We start from the raw sequence: 13,128 nt of genomic DNA, 5'->3' as shown, positions 1-13,128 counted from the left end.
ATAAAGAAAGATGAATGTATTTGTTTAGTTTATATGATTTTGTGCTGTGGATTTTTCAAACCGGTTTTATGTTTAATTGAAGTGTCGATACATTTAGCAGGAGAAGCAGAAACGAAACAAAGCCTTAGAATCGTTCATCTCTGGAGTTTTGGAATGGTGGCAGCTACAGTGAGATCAAGGGCCTACAGCTGCTGAAAGGACGAGAAAAGAAAATCCCCAAATTATGTCATTCAGTTCTTGTGTCTCCGTTATGACAAACAGGCTTTGTCCACAAGAATCACAAAGCTTTCATCAACCCTTCCTTTCTTCTTTTCTCCCATCAGTTTATGCTAGCCCTCTCTGTCACACACACTCACTGTGTCACTGGCTTTTTCTGCGTGTGTGTGTATGTGTGTGCATGTGTCCCCTCCCCCCAGTCTCTTTCTGTCTGACTGAGTAATGAGCTATGATATGGTTGGCCACTATCCAAAGGCAGCCTCTCCCGATTGGTCGGCTCGTACGCTGTGATTGGTCTGCGGCCCCACTGCTGCATATTTTCCTGAAGCACTAGCATATTCTTGGTTTGAAAAACCGAAGGTGGGGATGCAAGGTTTGTGATCGTTTTTGCCCCTTTTCTTCCCATTTATTTTATTTATTGTGAGAAATACCTATTTAGTTAAATAATGGAGCAGTAGCTGGTGAGGGTGTCTGGAGGCTTGATGTTCCTGAAGTGAGGGTGTATAAGATTTTATGACTGGAAGGGCTTGGGTGGGGTAGCCGGGGAGCTCATGCTGGGCAAGCTTTTGCTGTGTGGGTTGTAAAGAGGATGAAAGGGGGCTGGGTTGTATTTTTAATAAGCTGAGGCAGTGGCAGGAGATCTGTGCCTGTGCTGTGCTGTGCTGTGTGCTTCCCTTTTCTTTTCCTCCTGCTTTTCAAGTTCAAATGCAGGGACGTGGAAGACTGCAGTCACAGGGAATGTAGGTCTGGCTGACGTAGTGACATACTTTAGAGAGCATGGGATATGTTTTTGTTTTGTTTGTCTCTTGAGAAAGCTAATGTTACGGAGTGGAAGTCATTAAACACAACCTATTGTTTGCTACAAGTTTTCCTGTTACTTTTTGTCTTTCTTATTGTGGCCTTGGCTGCCAGTTTTGGAGTTAAACTGGGGACAAATCGCAGGATATGAACTCCCCTCCCTTTTATGATTTCGAATACAGCTCAGTGTTGAAATCTGTCATTGTAATATGTAAACCGAGCAATTGTTATTTTGCTTCCTTGTACACTGTTCAAGTGTTATAATGGTTAATGCTGCTGTTCTACTGAGTATTGTGAAACAGTTGTTTTTTCCTACTGTGCTACACCATTTGAATTTGTGTAATGTATTTGTTTAGTTTTTGTGCTGGTGCTTTGTCTAAGGATGTCCACCACAGAAGCATTTATGACCGACTTCTTGGAAAGTAGCTCTGTCATCATTTCGGTTGACATACTAAAGTGCTCTTAACAGTTTAGCTATGGAGGTGATGTTTTCCCTCCATACTTGTTATGCTAAGATTGATGAACATGAACTATGGAGTCTTTTAAAGCTAGCTTGGTGTTATGATTTGTGGAGGCCAGCCTTTTATTTATGTGTTTGTTTGTTTGTTTGTGTATTTATGAATTTAGGAGTCATAAGATTATTTGATAACTTCTTGTGTCATTCTGATTACAAAATAATGATGAGGTATTCACCATACTCTGACTGCATTTTGTGTTCAAAATTATATAACCTGTGTCCTCTCAGGAGAAACCTGGCCAGTGGACCATTGGATATGTGACCTTAGCAAAGCACTGAAATTCTATTTGCACATTGATACAATTTAAATAATTCTGTATTTAAAAAAGTGATCGCTTTACAAAAGGGTTTGTGAGTTACACATTTGTGATTAAGTTCATTAGGCCTATATACTGCTTTACAAGGATATATCGTACAGAACTAGTATTGTATGTCGCATACTACTGAGTGTCACATTCCTACGTTTTTGAAATAAAAAAAATCTTGCCTAGGTTTTGAATCCCACCTAACAGGTTACTGAAACTGTAGAGTGTTTGTGTGTCTTGGGAGGTAGTTAAATGTGCTGGGTCAACAAAACTGGTGTTTACCTTGTGGTAATCTTTTACATTTTTATCCTTAGTCCTCTATAAAAGATTTCAAGTGAAACGCAGAGAAACAGTAGCTGAGATGAGTGTTCCCTGGAGTTCAGACAAAGTTTAAATTGTGACTTGCTTTCTCTCAGTGTCCTGTGTCTTATAAAAAAAAATCCTTTGGAAATTAGCTGCCAATATTCGTAACTCCCTTCTCCCTCTCTGGGCTATAGGATCCAGTCTTGGCACTTCGGGGTCCAGATAGTCTGTAATGTAGAACACCGGATTAAATGACTCCAGAATCCCAGTCCCACAGATACTGGAGGATGAGGACATGGGGTCATCTAGTCTTTGCCCATCTTGTTATCTAATCTAATTTTTATAGTTTGTACAGGATGCCTGACTTGATCACGTGAATAAATCTTAAGGAGAAGACACTTTAAAGTATCACATCAAGCATTCTGAGGTGATGTGTCCACAAAGCTTGCATTTTACAAATTCATGAACATTCATGAAGTTTAAAGTGGGTGGGGAAACAACTCCATGAAAAATACTGTAGAATACAGAAATTGTGTGGGTGGATAAAAGGAAACTGATATTTAGGTGATCTCCTCAGAAAAGTAGTGGTGAAAAGACCATAGTAATACCCTTCGAAAAGCTAACAGCTGTGTCCCCTGCAAGGCCTGGGAAAGTATGGAAAGAAAATAAAATTAGGGCAACAGCTATCTTGACAAGCACTGATGTTGTATGGCTCCTTGAAATGACACTTTTCCACTCCCTAGGGATTAGAGATACAGTATTTTCCCTGTACAGGCTTTGTGTGCAGGAGTTATCTGCTCCGGGGAGGTCAAAGCATGTTACAGTATACATTTAATGTATATTGTGTTCTGCCTGTGGGTGTCATTTTTACGGTTGTTCCATCAGAATCTGCTGATATCGTTGTTCTGAATTCACCTTGACTCAAACATCCATGCAAACTCAGCCACGCTCAGACTTGCAATGTTGTGATTGTAAGACAGTTGTCGTATATTCTTAAATTATTACAATATAAAACAATTACCACTTGACGTATATAATTATCTTCATAATTATTTAAATGATTGTAAAATCCTCATGCTCTGTTAAAAATGTAAAATATGTGTATGTGTTTATATATATAATATTGTATATTTGTACTTTTTTGGTGCCCTCTACACTTCCTGTTTAAAATTTTACTTGCAAAAGTGCATCTTTTTCTGTATGGAAAAAATCTCCACAGCTTCCTTTATGAAAAACCACAACAGTTTTGTGTGTCTGCCCCACTGGTTAAAAAAAAGAAAAAAAAAAAAGTTCCAGTTTGAGCTGGGAAATTATTGTTATTACAGTAAAGGCTTCAAAGCCCAGCCAAGAGAGAAGCCAAGAGGGGGGAGCGGGGGGCTGCCAAGACAAGAAAAACCTATTTGAGTGAGAGATCAGATTTTTAGCTCTTTTGTTATGGCTTGACTGCAAAACTGTGCAAGCTGCCTGAAGTTGTTTGTTAATCTGTGTTGTTGCAGTAGGGTTTGGATATTTGTGTGTTTATATTTTGTTTTAGGTGGTGGGGGCCGATTGAAAGGGGATTTGTCTGCTGGCGCACTGTGCTGGAACAGCGGTTTCATTTAGGTCACATATTTTTTTACAGCAGCACCTTTGAGAGTGAGGATGCGCAAAACCAGCTTCATTTAACTGGCTTCTGACTTTGATTTATAGTCCCGTTTAAGGCAAAGACCGAAGGCTTGGGTATCTGCTGTGCTGACTGCCCAGACACTCATCAGAGTAAATACTTCTACCGGGCTTGACAGTTACCATTGTTCAACACCTTTTTTTGGAGCTGAAGAAACAGCACTAATCATTCGGCCTTTATGCAGTGGTAGTAAATACATTAATCCCAACATAAAACAAAAATAAGCCCGAACTTGTGGACATAGGGAAATAGTTTTTCATAGATGGCTCTGCTTCTTGCTATACCACATTTACTTTAACTAAGCTCTCCTATTTAAGGCCGTTTCCTTTTCATAATGTACACTACTTACAGCAGAAACCATAGGTAACAATTGTATAACATTTATTATGCATTTAGTGGTAAGCTTGTCAGTTGGAATATAGAATTATGGTAAGCAGGCCTTTTACATCTTCATAAATATTGTCACTGTTTTTCTCTCCAGCAATGTGACTGCTAATTAAAGCAGTAGTGTATTGCGAGCATAGTGGTGCCTCTGAGATTCACATACCTTTTAATATCTTGATTTCATTGCATGATATTTGCATGGGTTTATAGATCTCATTTTATTATAAGATGGGTGTAAATATATGTGTGTAGGTGCTACAGTGGAAGTTTGAAACATCATTTAACTTTAAAGATGTTCAAAATTGGACAATACAAGGCTGATGTAATTGTTTTTGTTATGATTCTCTGCCAACGATGAACTCAAATTAAAGAAACAATTCCTCAAACAATGGCTTGCTGTTGTTTCCAGAGAGGGACACATACGTCACTCCAGTTTTGATTCCCTCTTGTGATATGCACTTTTATGCTGTACTGTACAGCGCCTGTTGAGTTGACATCTAAATTAAACATGGGAACAAAGCAAACTTTCAACAGAATCAAGTTTATTTATTTGTTCAGCGTTTTTTTTTTTTTTTAAGTGAACTTTAGTCAGACGCTGAAACTTAAATTGAGATCTGAGGGAGATGATGTTTGGATTATTTGACAAAAGAATAATGGACCATCCCTGCCCCTCGGTCCCAGTGTCCTTCCTTCCATTTCATAGTGCATTTCCTGAATCTTGAAATCATCAACTTGAAAATAAAAGCTATGAAGAGCAGTTAGCCTAGCTCTTTCAAAGGGATGCAGGGACTGGTAAGCCTTGTTCACAAATCTTGATGTCAGATGTATTTATTTTTTAAACATCCATCACACTGTCAACAGAAAATTCAGAAATGAAAGGTCCCATTATAGCAGCCCTGACATTATTAGTTAAACTGATAAACCACACACATGTTGTAGTATAAAGTTATGCTATTAGTGATAATCTCGAACTGTTTTTCTGTGTTGCTATTTTAATGAATCCAGCAGGAGCACACTTTAAATCATGTCAAAGCATATTATGAAAGGCTTGCAATGATTAAACTATTTGTGAACTGTTTATTTAAATCATGAAATAAAGTCTGCATGTAGGATACTTTTATACCTTGACAAAGGGTGGAGCAGTGGACTAGTTATGAGAGGAGACGGTGGTATAATTGGGATTGTAGTATACCGATAAATCCATTTGAAGAAGGAATCATAACTTTTTTGAATTGCTTTAATTACAGATTAACATCTTGTTTCTCCTTTAAAGTACTCGCTTGACACTAATATGGCACAACTGTGGAATCAACCTCTTTTTTGTTTAGTTTTTTCCACTGCTCGGTGGAGTAGCATTACAAAAGCCCAACTATTCTTGAAAAGTGTTCTTGGGGATTGTGTTCCTAGTTTCATATATCCACAGCGACTGTTTGATTCCATTACTGCCCTAGTAAAATCACCCCCTCCCAAAAAACTCTCCGCATATTGCAGAATTGTAAACTGTATATTCCTCGTGCTCTGATATTAGATTGCACACGCAGATGAAGAGATGGGAAGATCGCTGCTGCAGCTTGTAAAGCTCTTTTAATGTCAGACTTGTTTCAAACTAGAAATGCTTTGGTTTGTTTATCAGTTCTGTAGTCGGTTTTGCTTGCCTGCATGCAGACAATAATTGTATGTATTGTCTTTGAGCATTTATATAAATGCCTTTTGAAATCCTGCTACTGTCCACTTCCTTTCCCTTATGAAAGAAGTCTCGCAGTATTTCGACTATTCATTCTAAAAACATATGGTTCCTTAAATGCTTATAATTAGTAGTATTGGTATTTTTAATCATGTATTTAGCATACTGTATGTATAGGCATTTCTGAATTGTTTTTGGGGGTGTGCTGAAATAATGCATAACTAGAAAGCTATGTTGTCTCAGCAGACCCCTGCAACATTTCCATAACTTGTCAAAATCCACTAGGAACATTTGCACTTGCAAGTTCGAGGTGTTTGACTTTGCCGAGTCATAATTACAGGGTCTCTGGAGACACATTAATACAGTCCATTTGCACTTTCCTCCAGTTTGGTATGCTCTTTTCAGAAGTCTCCGAACATCTCATCGTTAATTAAGTGCTAAATATATTTACATACTGGAATGCCGAAAAGGCTGGTTGAAAACTGTATAATTGAGCATCTTAAACAGCTCACTATCTGTTGTTGAGGGTGGAGACGCTTGCTCATCTATCATACATGACTGTAACTGCTTGTAATTAAGTTCAGCCAATATTAAGACTTAACGGAACAAGAAATGTTGATCAGCAACGGCACCTCCTTCCTTCTTGGAGATGCACGGTTTAATTCTCAGTATCGGTGTGTGACGCCAGTTATTTGTACAGCACCGCTTGAAAAAGTGAATGAGTGTGTACTGAACGCCTGCAGTAACTTGTTCCTCTCCTACCTGACTAGAGGCCCTGGTGGGAGAAGATTCATGATGCTACTATCCAAACTGAAGTTGCATGCAGGGTTTGCCTCATAGTGTTAAGATGGAATTTTACAGAAGGAATAATAGAACAAAAAATCAAACCAACATAAATGAAGATAAACTCTTTAAGTGGCAAGATCAATTGTGATGAATTGGTCTTAATTTCGCTCTCGTTCTATATAGAAATACTATAGAAATACTTGAACATGACAGTGTTTATGAGAAGCAGACCCTGTTGACAGGCTGTTCTGCTTAAGGTAAAATTTACACTGTCTGTTATAGCACATCTGGGTTTGCTTATCTGGCAGTTATTTTCTTTTTAATATCCTGCAGAATTTCGGTATGGCTGCTCGAAGCTCTTTAGATGATAGCATTATTCATTTGGGAGGTTGTTACTGCAAATAAGATTTATTTCACTTAATTATGATGATTATTCTTTTAAAGGAAGCAGCAATGAGGAAAAACAAAGATTAATAATGAAACGATAACCATGTTATTACAGAAGATTTGATTAGGAAGTGTTTTTGCATTTAAATAACGGAGGAAAATTGTTTTATTCCACTTATCTATTGAGCATCAAGGGTTTCTGTGGAGAAATGTTTTTGGGGGGTTTGGTTCCAGAAGGTTTTCCACTGTACAGCGGATGTATGGAAAAGAGTCTGTGATGTGACAAACCGCTCCACATGGCATCCACAGCATTTCCTTTTCTGAACCGTGTCAGCTTGTGTTTTCAGGCTGGAAACCCCTAACTACAGCGAGCGCAGTACTGGCAGCAAACTTGAATCTTTTAGCACATAAAGGAATGGACTGGCACCCAGTTGCTGGGCTGTGTAGTTAGTGGCAATTTAGCTACCGAAGACAAAGACCTACTGTAATTGCTTTAAATGAAAACCTGTTAGGTGGTTATTATTTTGTGTTTCATCATGAAGCTAGGTTTGATCCTGAAGGCCTTGCTGTGGAATGTGATACTGTACCACACAGTACAAACCCTATGGACAGCCACTGTACTTGACAGAGGAATGAAAGAGCAGTCCAGGAGGTGTGTGTCGGGGGTGGGGGAGTGGGAAGGGGTGGGTGTAGAAAGACCTACTTTTGCAATAAAAGCCACCTCTAGTCTAATAAAACCGAAAAACAGGTTTATTCATTTGCTGCTGGCTATTGTATTTATGTTAATAGCAGATAAGCATGCTTTCTTTGCCATGACAAAGTGCCCCTCCCCCACTGTCCTTAACAGATATGCAGCTTAAGAAATAGACAAGCTTCCCGAAGTGATCAGGCTTTGTTCATTAGGGATTTTTGTCAGCATATTTTAATTATGTAATGTACCATTATATGAGCTCAGCAGCAGCAATTGGGTTGGTGGATCCTGTAGTCAAATACAAAAGACCTGAAACTATTAAACATGCAATGAGAATAGGGGAGTTGCTCTTGTTGTAGATAATGCTACTAAATTAGTTTGATCTTCCTGATGCTGGGTTATATATAATATATGTCATTATTCTACATTTTTTGTTTCAATTTTACATCTTACAGAGAGGGGAAAAAATCAGATTAGCCCCCAGATAAGCCATCGTGTTGGTACTATGTTCTCCATTCTGTTGGAGACTGAAGCAGTACAGCATTGTAACACAGAGCAAGCTGGTGGGGGGCGGGGGCGGGGGGGTACACAGCATTACCAGTGGAAACCTAAAGCTTTGCCTTCTCTTGCTACATCGGTTTTTCAAAAACAGTCGTGAATTTAGCGATTGTGAAAGATTGAGGACAGGCAGAGGGAGAGTGTAGAACTGGGATAATGGTTTTCTCACAGGGTCCTGCAGGATAATGGAATAACAATGGGATAAAAAGCCTTTCACCTCCAGGTCGATGGTTGTGATTGCTACTGAAAGAAATTGAAAGCCATTTCCTTCAGGTGGTGTTTTGCAGGCTGAAGTTAAATCAGTGCTGGGGATCTTGGATCAAGCATAATCATTGAATCACAAAGGCCAAATATACAAGACCGTAAACTGGTGCATTGTCATCTGTCCGTTTTATTTATTTAACGGTCTCTCACTCTTTCCGTCTGTCTGTGTGTATCTATTTGTCTATTTTTCTCTATCTTTCAGTCTGTCCATCTATCTGTCTATTTATGACAGTGTCTGTCTACCTATTTTGTTAATCTACTGTGTATGCTTGGCCTATCATATCTGTCTGTGTGTCATTTCTTGCATTGCAGTTGGTAAGATTGATTACAGACTTTTTATCTCTCACTTCATTCACCTCAAGGCAATCCAAAGCAGTGTACTGGCAGGACAGGTTAGCTGTCAAATTCATTCATTTCTGTCTCATTCAGTAACACACTTCTTTAATATAGTCAAGTCAAAATTATATTCATTCAAAAGGCTACGAAAATAATTAAATAAAAGGTCTTAAAATGAAAAGAGAGAGACAGAGACAATGTTATACCATATGTAGCAGAAGTTCTTTGGGGTTGTTTATTAAAAAAATGTAGTATTTAAAAACAAGCTGTGGAAGGGGCTATCAGTTGTGAGAAATGGCATTATTTCCCCATGCTGCAGCAATGTAAATTAACCTCTCTGAAACAAGTACCTGCATCGCATACAAAATATACAGAAGTCTGAAGTGCAAAAACACAAATGAGGAATGTCTAAAGCATGAGGATTATTTAGTCATAAGATTCATATAAATGTGTGGGTGTGGGTGTATGTATGTGTGCGGTTGTGAATGCGTGTACTTTTCTGTTTCTGGTTGCAGTTTCTGAAAAGAAGTTGTATTCAGTTTTGGTTTTCATATCTATTACAAGAATTCATATAACTGTGGAACATTTAGTTTGTAGAAAACTGAAACAAGGAAAAGAGAACTTGGCGACAAATTAATACAAGATATTTCTAGCATGTTATGAATACTGTGGCCTATATTTGGTGTGTGCAACCTGTTGAAGTGTGTCTAAGCTTTATGATGCATTTGAAAGAGCATGCGACTGTAGTTTGGTATTTCCCATTGCTTTTCAAACTTCAAGCTGTTGCAAAAGTCTTGAGCACAGATTTAGACAGATGGTACTATTTGATTTTCTCTTTCAGGTTTAATGAGTACAGATCGCAGAGCTCGCACTGTTGACTCTGCTTCATAAAGTTTGTCTCTATGTAGCAAAGTGTTCGCCCTCCAAGCTCCTGTAATAGTGCAGAAATCTGAGGTGGGGGCCCATGCAGATGATGATGACGCACAGTAATGTTTTCCAGACACCAGCCCCGCGATAGGCAAGCAAGGGAAAAAGGCAGGTTGTTTTTAAAACCTACAGTATAGACAGGAGCTCCCAAGCTTTAAAGGTAGGTTGAAGCTTTGCATGTATTATTCATTTTAACCAGGAACCTTCTTATGAACTGCAGCCTTTGTCCAGGGGCTAAAGTGAAAATCACAGTGACCTATGCCTTAACAGAATCAAGTAAATGGTTAATAATAATATAATAATTAAGTTTTTGTTAATACTTCTATGGGCCATTTCACAATAATTTAGAGCTTCAGAGGTTATTAAATACAGATAAAAGAAAAGATTAACAGTTGGAAAAAAATTGCATTTACAGATGATAGTCTCTGCAGTGTATGAAAAACAGGAAATCGTGTTCTGTTTGGTTGGAGCAGGGGGTGCGGCAACTTTAAACTCAGTCATGACTTGGGTTTCTGCTGTACAGCCTACAATGTTTGTACAATTCATACCCTTGGAAAGTTAGTATGGGAGGCTCATTAGGGTATGTAAAGCATTAGGATTTATAAGAATTAAACAGAGGGTGACCAGAGAAGGGTGACACAAGAAAACAGACTAATATTTTACAACCACAATCCTTTTTTTCTGTCATCCCCCCTATTCCCTTATGTTGGTCTGTTGTACTTTCTCCACTGAGAAAAGGAGAATATACACTATAAGGATATGTAAACCCCCCAACAGGGACATTGACTACTTTAACTAGAGTCAGGAGTTTCCTCTTTACGTTGGCAGTGATGCCTCGACTCAATCCTGCTGTGTGTGCTGGAGTACAGCCTAAGCGAGTCGGCTCTGATGGGAGCCATTCTGGCACGGGGTCATGGAAATTCTCGGTGGCTCATAGAGCACACAGGGAAAAAGTTTTTTTCAAGATCTGAAGATAAACCGTCTCAGGATTTTGTCTTTGCAGATTGGATTTGTTGAGATCTCGAGGTGCAGTGAATTATCCGAGGATTTGTTTTTAACATTTGAACTCCCCAAGGCCCTGAAATATTTCGGGAGTTTTACATTTTGAGAATGGGTTAAGACCCTTCAGTTATTTATTATGCTTTTGGATTAGTATGGGAAATAAAGCAGTATGAATGGAAATGTTCATTGTATATGGTCATTGTGACATGCATGGCCAGGTTCCTCTTGCAAAAAAATAAGACAATGCAACATAGAAAATAGGTAGAATACTTTATTAACCAAACAGGCCAATACTTTCATTAGATTTTGTATTCAATTATTATTACGATACATTTGTATATGGGTGACTGGAATTAGATGTAATTAGATATGGATGAATGCCATTACTGATCCAATGTTGTCATATAGCCAATTTAAAATCTCAAAGCCTGACATTATTTAGTTTTGTGCTTTTACCATAAAAGTGCTGTAAATCTCGTTTATAATGTCACTGGACTGGCAGTGTTTTTGTGGGATAGTGAGTGTTAATGATGAACAACAAATATCAATGGCTTTTCTTGAAGAGGATCTCAACAATCCAAGGTGTGACTTTAAACATTATCCTGCGACTTGAAGAAACCAAGGAAAGGTTACTAATAGGAAGGGGTCACTCTGCCCTTTGTGTCTATGGACAAAAACATAACATTCTGCTTAATAGCTAGAAAGATACCAAAAGGCAGCTTTCAGAGACTCTGACCCATTCTTTCCAGTCACTGTTTCATACTTGACTGTCCACAACACTTTTGAAAGCATTTAATCACCCCCCACCCCATGTGATTCTCTTCAAGAAGCAAGGGAGCTCTTCTTAATAGAAGTGTACAGGACCTCATTATCCAGTAATTCAACATTTTCATCTCAAATGTAACTTGTTTAAACAAAACAAATCCTGTTGTATTAAGAACACAGTATGTGGTGCTAGAATTGCGAAGAAGGAGACTGCTACAAATACCTGGAATTTCATGACATTGTTGTAATTGGTTGTATTTTGTAAATCTCATTATAGATTAATTTCTGGACCATAAGGGTTTACATAATGATAATAAAAAAAGCCCCCTAAGATACACCGATCAGCCATAACATTATGACCACTGACAGGTGAAGTGAATAACACTTATAATCTCATTATCATGGCACCTGTCAGCGGGTGGGATATATTAGGCAGCAAGTGAACATTTTGTCCTTAAAGTTGATGTGTTAGAAGCAGGAAAAATGGGCAAGCGTAAGGATCTGAGCGACTTTGACAAGGGTCAAATTGTGATGGCTAGACGACTGGGTCAGAGCATCTCCAAAACTGCAGCTCTTTTGGGGTGTCTGCAGTGGTCAGTACCTATCAAAAGTGGTCCAAGGAAGGAAAAGTGGTGAACCGGCGATCAAGTCATTGGCGGCAAAGGCTCATTGATGCACGTGGGGAGCGAAGGCTGGCCCGTGTGGTCTGATCCAACAGACGAGCTACTGTAGCTCAAATTGCTGAAAAAGTGAATGCTGTTTCTGATAGAAAGGTGTCAGAACACACAGTGCATCGCAGTTTGTTGCGTATGGGGCTGCGTAGCCGCAGACCAGTCAGGGTGTCCATGCTGACCCCTGTTCACTGCCGAAAGCGCCTACAATGGGCACGTGAGCATCAGAACTGGACCACGGAGCAATGGAAGAAGGTGGCCTGGTCTGATGAATCACGAGTTCTAGGTGTTGACTTGGCCTCCAAATTCCCCAGATCTCAATCTAATCGAGCATGTGTGGGATGTGCTGGACAAACAAGTCCGATCCATGGAGAGGTCCAATTTGAGAGGTCTAGTGGAGTCCATGCCTTGACGGGTCAGGGCTGTTTTGGTGGCAAAAGGGGGACCTACATAATATTAGGCAGGTGGTCATAATGTTATGGCTGATCGGTGTATTTTAAGGCTTTTTTGCTCACTCAGTTCTGTAAACTAGAGATAAGAAACCTTTCACCTGTCCTTAACGAATTAAATGATCTTCAGCATCAGGGGTCATTTAAGTGAATTCAAGACTAGCTGGATCAGATACAGAATGGAAGTACCATGTTTTCAAATACCTGTTGTAAGCATCTTTAAACTCTTCTCTTTACTTTGTAGATTGCATGAGAGGCACAGAGTATAGTTTGAAATTGGCCCAAGGAATTAGAGATTTTGTTTGATCTTTACTTTAGTTATGTTGTTTTATAGCTGATGAGTAGATGGTATTTTATGTTAATGTTTTCAAATCACAGACCTATCTGTAAATAATGCATGTTTTTCTCCTTTCAGTTGAAAA

General features: G+C 38.9%; 1 protein-coding gene across 5 annotated transcripts in view; it reads left to right on the top strand.

Annotated features, from left to right (window-relative positions):
* The window catches only part of ctbp1 (C-terminal binding protein 1), a 185,034-nt gene that overhangs the window by 70,463 nt on the left and 101,443 nt on the right, over positions 1 to 13,128 (top strand). The window contains exon 1 of one of the 5 annotated variants that reach the window (XM_066720201.1): positions 500 to 589. The exons of 3 other annotated variants lie outside the window; for them this stretch is intronic. In XM_066720201.1, coding sequence (XP_066576298.1) covers positions 583 to 589 — 7 coding nt within the window. In that variant the 5' untranslated portion in view covers positions 500 to 582. Of the gene's footprint in view, positions 1 to 499; positions 590 to 13,128 lie in introns of those variants that run through there. One more of the 5 variants, XM_066720198.1, reaches the window with a different exon arrangement.

The sequence above is a fragment of the Amia ocellicauda genome, chromosome 13, assembly GCF_036373705.1.
Source record: "Amia ocellicauda isolate fAmiCal2 chromosome 13, fAmiCal2.hap1, whole genome shotgun sequence".
Taxonomy (NCBI): domain Eukaryota; kingdom Metazoa; phylum Chordata; class Actinopteri; order Amiiformes; family Amiidae; genus Amia; species Amia ocellicauda.
The sequence above is the reverse complement of the archived record's forward strand: the minus strand, read 5'-3'. Positions and strand labels throughout refer to the sequence as shown.